The sequence below is a fragment of the Aotus nancymaae genome, unplaced genomic scaffold, assembly GCF_030222135.1.
Source record: "Aotus nancymaae isolate 86718 unplaced genomic scaffold, 86718_ANA_hifiasm-v0.15.2.pri h1tg000018l, whole genome shotgun sequence".
Classification (NCBI taxonomy): domain Eukaryota; kingdom Metazoa; phylum Chordata; class Mammalia; order Primates; family Aotidae; genus Aotus; species Aotus nancymaae.
This window is the reverse complement of record NW_026988430.1, coordinates 10113460-10122445: the sequence shown is the minus strand read 5'-3', so window position 1 is coordinate 10122445 and position 8986 is coordinate 10113460. Positions and strand designations below refer to the sequence as shown.

General features: G+C 47.6%; 1 protein-coding gene across 2 annotated transcripts; it reads left to right on the top strand.

Moving 5' to 3' along the window:
• The first annotated feature begins 1771 nt into the window (after positions 1–1771).
• Positions 1772–3429, top strand: UBB (ubiquitin B). Of its 2 annotated transcripts, none has more exons than XM_064378273.1 (2): positions 1772–1933; positions 2589–3429. In XM_064378273.1, the coding sequence occupies exon 2, from the start codon at positions 2595–2597 to the stop codon at positions 3282–3284; it is 690 nt and encodes a 229-aa protein (XP_064234343.1). In that variant the 5' UTR covers positions 1772–1933; positions 2589–2594; the 3' UTR covers positions 3285–3429. The 2 variants fall into 2 exon arrangements, with proteins under 2 accessions (XP_064234343.1, XP_021530425.2); XM_021674750.2 differs by having other exon boundaries at positions 1774–1882.
• The last annotated feature ends 5557 nt before the right edge of the window (positions 3430–8986 follow it).

The following is an 8986-nucleotide window of genomic DNA, read 5'->3' as shown; positions in this document are numbered from 1 at the left end:
TTTTTTTCAGACAAAGTCTCGCTTCTTCTCCCAGGTTGGAGTACAGTGGCACCATCTCGGCTCAGTGCAACCTCTGACTCTCGGGTTCAGGCTCTTCTCTGCCTCAGCCTGCCGAGCAGCTGGGATTATAGGTGCCCGCCACCACGTCTGGCTAATTTTTTTTAGTATTTTTTGTGGAGACGGGGATTTCACCATTTTGGCCAGGCTGGTCTTGAACTCCTGACGCGGTGACACCCGCCTCGGCCTCCCAAAGTACTAGGATTACAGGCGTGAGCCACCAGGACCATCCAGGGGTGCGCGTTTTGACGTGGGAGATGAAATTGTGCTTCACAGTCACCACCAGGTGTCGCGACATTGGGTCCTGCTTCTGATGCGCGGCGTTCCACTTTGGGAGGTAGAGGCAGGTGGCTCACCTGAGGTCAGGAGTTCGAGCCTGGCCAAAATGGTGAAACTCCGTCTCTACTAAAAATACAAAAAATGGGCCGGGCGCGGTGACTCACGCATGTAATCCCAGCACTTTGGGAGGCCGAGGCGGGTGGATCACAAGGTCAAGAGATTGAGACCATCCTGGTCAACATGGTGAAACCCCGTCTCTACTAAAAATACAAAAAATTAGCTGGGCGTGGTGGCGCGTGCCTGTAATCCCAGCTACTCGGGAGGCTGTGGCAGGAGAATTGCCTGAACCCAGGAGGCAGAAGTTGCGGTGAGCCGAAAACGCGCCATTGCACTCCAGTCTGGGTAACAAGAGCGAAACACCGTTTCAAAAAAAAAAAAAAAAAGAAAGAAAGAAATTAGTTGGGCGTGGTGATTTATGCCTGTAACCCCAGCTGCTCCAGAGGCTGAGGCAGGAGAATCGCTTGAACCCGGGAGGCGGAGGTTGCGGTGAGCTGAGATTGCGCCATTGCACTCCAGCCTGGGCAACAAGAGCCAACTATTAGGGAATTCATCCGCCTGATAATTTTGTCTCCGTCTGGGAAGAAAAAAAAAAAAAAGAAGGCCGGGCTCGGTTGCGGTGGCTCATGCCTGTAGTCCCAGCACTTTGGGAGGCCGAGGTAGGCGGATCACAAGGTCAGGCGTTCGAGACCAGCCTGGCCAACATGATGAACCTTCATGTCTACTAAAAATACAAAAATTAGCCGGGCATGGTGCCGGGCGACTGTAATTCCAACTGTTCGGCAGTCTGTAACAGGAGAATGGCTTGAACCCGGGAGGCGGAGGTTGCAGTAAGCCGCGCTCCAGACTGGGCGACAGAGCAAGACTCGGTCTCAGGAAAAAAAAAAAAAGAAAGAAAGAAAGAAAGAAAGACCCCTCCTCCGCCCGCCGGAAGTATCCCCTCATTCGCCTCTGCGGCGCACGCGCACTCAGTTACTTAGCAACGTCGGCACTAAACCCCCACCATCCGGAGCCCAGCAACAACAGAGCCGCTGTGTCCCCCACCAATCAGCGCCGGCTTCGCCTTCGCAGGCCTAACCAATCAGCGCCGGCGCAGCAAGGAAGTTTCCAGAGCTTTCGAGGAAGGGTCCTTTAACTCGAATTCATCCGCCTGATAATTTTCTTATATTTTCCTAAAGAAGGAAAAGAAGCGCATAGAAGAGAAGGGACATAATTTGTTAGAATCCTTTCTTACGACTACGAGGAATTTGGGGCTCAGTTGAAAAGCCTAACTGCGTCGCGGGAGGTTGGGCGCGGCGAACTACTTTTGGCGGCGCACGGAGACGGCGCCTACGTAAAAAGTGATAAGTGACGCAACACACGTTGCATAAATTTGAGCTCCGCCGAAACGGAGCGTTTATGGGCGAGTGGCTTTGTCGGGTGAAGGCTTGTCGGAGTTCAGTGGCTGGGCGTGATTGGCGAGTCGCAGCATCGTCGTATCTGCTAACAGGTACTGGCCCACGGCCGTAACGACCTGGGGGAACGTGAAGAGGGGACATAGGTGAGGTCAAGCTGGAGGCTTCTTGGAGCTTGGTGGGCTGCTGAAGGGAGGGCGTGGGGGGAGGGGAGGGCGAGGTGACGCGGCGCCAGGCCTTCCTGGGAGAGTGGGCCTTGACGAGAGGAGGGTGAGGGCGGCTGGCGCGCGCGCCGACGGAAACTAACGGACGCTTAACGGATGGCGATTCCGTCGCGTTTGCTTCAGCGGGGGAAGGCGGAAAAAAGGTAGTCTGTGTGGTTCTGGAAACCTTTACTTCGGGAATCCCAGTGTGAGAAAGGTGCCCTTTCTTGTGTTTCAGCGTGATTTTTATTTCGCGAGTCTTGTGGGTTCGGTTTTGTTTTCAGTTTACTGAACACCGTGCTTACGTTTGAGGCATATTGGAGTTCGGTCGGGGGAGTTTGAATATCCGGAACAGTAAGTGGAGAAAGCTGTGGATGCTTGTTAAGAGAGCGCTTTGGATTCTCCGCTGTTGACGTTGCAACCTTGAGGGACGAATTTCACATTAAGTGACTAAGTCTCGTAAAGATAGGGGGAGGTTTACGAGATGTTAACGTATTTTAAGTAATTTTGAAGGAATAGTTGCTAACTTTGAAAAACATTAGATGTAAAAGCAAGAAATACAAAGATGATGATACGCTTATGTTTTATTTTAAACTAGGTCAAAATGCAGATCTTCGTGAAGACCCTGACTGGCAAGACCATCACCCTGGAGGTGGAGCCTAGTGACACCATCGAAAATGTGAAGGCCAAGATCCAGGATAAGGAAGGCATTCCCCCCGACCAGCAGAGGCTCATCTTTGCAGGCAAGCAGCTAGAAGATGGCCGCACTCTTTCTGACTACAACATCCAGAAAGAGTCGACCCTGCACCTGGTCCTGCGTCTGAGAGGCGGTATGCAGATCTTCGTGAAGACCCTCACCGGCAAGACCATCACCCTGGAAGTGGAGCCCAGTGACACCATCGAAAATGTGAAGGCCAAGATCCAGGATAAGGAAGGCATCCCCCCCGACCAGCAGAGGCTCATCTTTGCAGGCAAGCAGCTGGAAGATGGCCGCACTCTTTCTGACTACAACATCCAGAAAGAGTCGACCCTGCACCTGGTCCTGCGTCTGAGAGGTGGTATGCAGATCTTCGTGAAGACCCTCACCGGCAAGACCATCACCCTGGAGGTGGAGCCCAGTGACACCATCGAAAATGTGAAGGCCAAGATCCAGGATAAGGAAGGCATCCCCCCCGACCAGCAGAGGCTCATCTTTGCAGGCAAGCAGCTGGAAGATGGCCGCACTCTTTCTGATTACAACATCCAGAAAGAGTCGACCCTGCACCTGGTCCTGCGTCTGAGGGGTGGCTGTTAATTCTTCAGTCTTGCATTCGCAGTGCCCAGTGATGGCAATACTCTGCACTATAGCCGTTTGCCCCAACTTAAGTTTAGAAATTAAAAGTTTCAGTAATAGCTGAACCTGTTCAAAATGTTAATAAAGGTTTTGTTGCATGATAGCATACTTGGTGTCTTGTCATGAAATTCTGTAGTGATGTCTGGGTCCTCTTAAAACTGGTGAAAATGATGTCGAGGGAGGGATTTAATTTTGAGATTGGTAAGGTGCCCAGAGTTAAGTCTGGTATACACTTGGATGTGCTGAGTGGTAAGAGTTTTCTTTGCTGTAAGTCATTACGAGTTAGAATCCTGGATTAATGGCAGACTTTCTCAAGCTGGAATTTAAAGTCTATTGGATATGCAGGCTTTTTAAGACGGTCTTTCTCTGTAGTCCAGGCTTGTGTACAGTGGCACAATCACAGTTCCCTTTATCGTTCCTGGGCTCAAGTAATTGCAGGCATCTTTACACATTGAAGGAAAGCAAATGTGCCTGCTAGATCCAAACTAATCAAAGATTGCTGGAGAAATAAAGTTTTGGTTGAGGCTGCTTAAATAGTGATAACTGCTTTCAGTTCTGCAGTTACTGGGTGACTATCAGCTGTGTCTTTATTGCTTTCTAGTGTATTAACACCAAAGTGTTAACCTGGGTAGTAATATGGGACCATAATCCTGTCTCTGCTGTACATGAAGAAGCAACTAATCACTGAGTATGAAAGACAACTGGCTGAGAAGATTGCTTGAAGGTACTTAATGTTTAAAATGGTATCCTAATCTAAGACAACTTCCTAATCTTGGTGAGTTAGCAGCAAATTAAAGTTGGTTCTTTATGACTCTTGGTTCTTAATGACTAACAGCTTAACGTTATTGTGAAAAAGATTGCAGCAACAAATGAGATTTTACCTGTATTTGGTAAAAATGCTTATCCTTTTGTAAGTCTGGCAACATAAGCAGTTCTTAGACTTCTGTGCCAATGGACACAAGGCAATAATGCAGGCACAGTGCTAATAGAAAACATTTGAAGGAGTAAGGGTATACTAAAGTTTTCAGTCTTTTTCCCCTTCACTATCTTCTGTAATAAGTAAATGATTCTCATCTTGGCAGAAAATTGGGAGTGGTGTGGGGACCCTTTTTTTTAAGGTTTATAATAGAGAAATGTTTTCTGGCACTAAAACTGGTGTAAGTACATACTTAGGGTAAGGAGTTTAAATCACTGGTCCGTTAATCTCTAGTTAGTGGTTTGGCATGCAGGAACCACCCATGGGTATAGTAAGACAAATGCAGGAATAGCATGTCTAGAAATACACCTTTGATATTCATAGTGTACCTGAGGATGGTTTCACACATAATTTTAGGTAATCTGTCTTAGTCACTCTGATGTTGCAGTTCTTTTCCTACAGTTTCTGGCTCATTAACTCCTATAGCCCTTGTTATACTCATGTTGGGTGTGTTAGGCCACAGGAAACTCGCTTCTGCCCTTTCACCTTCCCTAATTTGAGACGTAGTCTCTTTCACCCAAGCTGGAGTACAGTGGTGTAATCTCAGCTCACTGCAACCTCCACCTCCCAGGTTCAAGCAATTCTCCTGCCTCAGCCTCCCTAGTAGCTGGGGTTGCAGGTGTGTACCACCACGCCCAGCAATTTTTTTTTTTTTTTTTTTTTAGTAGAGACTTTCACCATGTTGGCCAGGCTGGGCTTGAACTCCTGACCTCAGGTGATCCACCTGCCTCAGCCTCCCAAAGTGCTGAGATAGGTATGAGCCAAGGCACCTGGCCAAAGAAAGGCTCTTTTTGTTTTTCTTTTTTTTGAGACGGAGTTTCGCTCTTGTTACCCAGGCTGGAGTGCAATGGCGTGATCTCGGCTCACTGCAACCTCCGCCTCCTGGGTTCAAGCAATTCTCCTGCCTCAGCCTCCCGAGTAGCTGGGACTACAGGCCTGCGCCACCACGCCCAGCTAATTTTTTTGTATTTTTAGTAGAGACAGGGTTTCACCGTGTTGACCAGTATGGTCTTGATTTCTTGACCTCATGATCCACCCGCCTCGGCCTCCCAAAGTGCTGGGATTATAGGCGTGAGCCACCACGCCTGGCCAGAAAGGCTCTTTAAATACGTGTTGGAGGCCTGGTCTATGGCCTGATGCCAATCCAAAATAGTTTTTGTCAGCTCTCAAGTAAATAAAAATGAGAACAGCTCAGTGTATTTTACATAAAACTAAATATATTCAATTTAAAAGATAGGTCCTCTGTAAAAATGTGGTCTAATGGTTTAGTGTGGCTCGATACAAGACGAGTCAAATCTGGCTCAACTACTTGCTTGTAATGTTGGGCAACTAATTTATCCTGTCAGTACCTGAAATTCCTCACCTATAAAAATTGGGTTAATTACACCTATCTCAGAGTAGTTGTGATTACATGTGAAGTACTTAAAACAATGTAAAAACTTGGCCAGGTAAGGTGGCTCATGCCTGTAGGCCCAACTACTTGGGAAACAAGCAGAATGGCTTGAGCCCAGGAGTTCAAGGCTGCAATGAGTTACGGGTAATCCCACTGCACTGCACTCCAGCCTGGGCAACAGAGTGAAACCCTGTCTCTAAAAAATCAAAAACCGCACACACTTAGTAGTGCTTACTGTGCTATTTTTTTGTAATAAAATTACCAATCACCAATCAAAAGAGATGATAGGCTGGGTGTGGTGGCTCACACCTGTGCAATCTCAGCACTTTAAGAGGCTGAGGTGGGAGGATCACTTGAACCTAGTAGTTTAAGATCAGCCTGGGCAACATAGAACTCATTTCTACAAAAAATAAAAAAATGACGTGGTAGGATCACTTAAGCCTGGGAGGTTAAGGCTGCAATGGGTTGTTGATCTTGCCACTGCACTCCAGCCTGGGTGACGGGAGTGAGACCCTGTCTCAAAAAAAAAAAAAAAGGCAATAAGTAATAAGGATAGGCAATAAGTAATAAGTAAAATGAATGAATGAAGGCGATAGGAACTGTCATAGGAAAAAAATATGCCTAATCACAAAGTAGCGTGGGCCACTGTTAACAATGGTTGCTTCAGGAGAATAGAGGAGTACTTGTAAAGAGGGGCATATTTCAGCTCCTCTCTAGATATTCTTAAATCTGCCACCCACATAGCATCAGCATTGTTCACAAGTACCCCCGTGTTTAAGAGCCAGCAATGTAACTCAGCCCTGAAGTCAGACTGTTTCTAAATTGGATAGAGCAAACATTTTGCACAAGTCTCTAGTTCAATCTCTATCACTCCCATAGGGCCTCTAGAAACTTTATCTCATGTGACTTCCTGGACCTTGACACACTTCATTTTAGCTATACTTTATTCATTCCTCAAATAATCTGAGGGGGCAAGCCATGACTCCATTTTAATCAGGCTGAGCTAACTCTAAATGGAAGCTTTAGATACATGTTGAGTTCTGAGATAGGATCTTGTGCATAGTGCAGCAATAATTACTTACTTCTATGAGTAGTTTCCTTAGTGCAACAAGAAAGTAGGTTTTGAGGTTTTTTTCCTTTTTTTATACTATTTTTTTTTTCAGACAGAGTTTTGCTCTTGTTGCCCAGGCTGGAGTTCGATGGCACAATCTTGGCTCACCACAACCTCCCCCTCCTAGGTTCAAATGATTCTCCTGCCTCAGCCTCCCAAGTAGCTGGGATTACAGGCATATGCCACCACACCCAGCTAATTTTGTATTTTTGGTAGAGACAGGGTTTCTCCATGTTGGTCAGGCTGGTCTTGAACTCCCGTTCTCAGGTGATCCACCCTCCTCGGCTTCCCAAAGTGCTGGGATCACAGGCGTGAGCCACCACACCCGGCTGGAATTTTTAAAAAATTATCTTATTGGAGCCGGGCTTGGTGACTCACGCCTGTAAATCTCAGCACTCTGGGAGGCCAAGGCACGTGGATCACCTAATGTAGGGAGTTCAAGACCAGCCTGGCCAACATAGTGAAACCCCGTCTCTACTAAAAATATAAAATTAGCCGGGCATGGAGGCGATTGCCTATAATCCTAACTATTAAGGAGGCTGTGGCAGGAGAATCTGAACCCAGGAGGTGGAGGTTGCGGTGAGCCAAAATTGCACTACTGCCCTCCAGCCTAGGTGACAGACGGTATCTAAAAAAAAAAAAATATATATATATATATATATATATATATATATATATATCTGATTGGTTGTTTTCTTTTTTTTGAGACAGCGTCTCACTCTGTTGCCCAGGCTGGAGTGCAGTGGTGCCATCTTGGCTCACTGTAACCTCTTTTTTTTGAGACAGAGTCTCTTGTCACTCACACTGAAGTGCAGTGGCATGATCTCATCTCAATGTAACCTCTGCTTCCCAGGTTCAAGTTATCCTCGTGCCTCAGCCTCCTGAGTATCTGGGATTACAGGCATGCACTATCATGCCCAGCTAATTTTTTTTTTTTTTTTTTTTTTTGAAATGGAGTCTCACTCTGAGCCCAGGCTGGAGTGCTATGGCACGATCTCAGCTCACTGCAACCTCCACCTCCCAGGTTCAAGTGATTCTCTTGCCCCAACTTCCCGAGTAGCTGGAATTACAGGCACACACAACCATGCCCAGCTGTATATGTTTTCATATATTTATTCACTCAATAAATATTAGGTGTTTACTGTGCTGCTTTTTAAAAAAAATAGTATTTTAGAGACATGGTCTCACTCTGTGGCCCCTCCTGGAGTGCCCTGGCACAATCATAGCTCACTACAGCCTTAAAACTCCTGGGCTCAAGCGATCCTCACACCTTAGCCTCCCAAGTAGCTAGGGCTACAGGCACCTGCCACTTCGCCAGGCTAATTTAAAAACTTCTTTTTCTTTTTCTTTTTTTTTTAACAAGGGGTTTCACCATGATGGCCAGGCTGGTCTTGAACTCCTGACTTCAGGTGATCCACCCACCTCAGCCTCCCAAAGTGTTAGGATTACAGGCGTGAGCCACCGCGTCCAGCCAAAACTTTTTTTTTCTTTTAAAGAGATGAGGTCTCACCGGGCACTGTGGCTCAAGCCTGGGATCGCTGGAGCCCAGGAGTCAAGACTAGCCTGGGCGACATAGCGAGACTTCCTCTCTACAAAAAATGCAAACATTAGCGGGGCATGGTGGCGCAGGCCTGTGGTCCCAGCTACTCGTGAGGCTGAGGTGGGAGGATCACTTGAGCCTGGGAGATCGAGACTACAGTGAGCGGTGATTGCGCGACTGTACTCCAGCCTGGGGGACAGAGCCAGACCTTGTCTCAAAAAAACAAAAAAACAAAACACCGGCCAGTGTGTGAGGAGCGCGCGATTTTTAAGATGTAGGAGAGGGAATTGCGCTTCACAGTCACCACCAGGTGTCGCGACAACGGGTGCTGGGGCGTCCCGCTACTGAGGCGCGGCGGCCTGCCTGGGAAACTGGCGGCAGAGCCCTCTCTTCCTAGCCTACTGCCGGAAAACGCTGGATTTGGGGAACTGGAGCTTTGGAGGAGAGAGCGAAAGACCCTTCTTCCTTCTCCCGTCGGAAATACCCCTCTATAGGGAAGCGTGCCCCTGCCTACCAGAAAGGATGAGCAATGATCGCGCCACTGCACTCAAGCTTCTGGGTGATAGAGCAGACCCTGTCTCCAAAACACAAACAAACAAAGGTAATAGAGGGGCCGGGCGCGGTGGGTCACGCCTGTAATCCC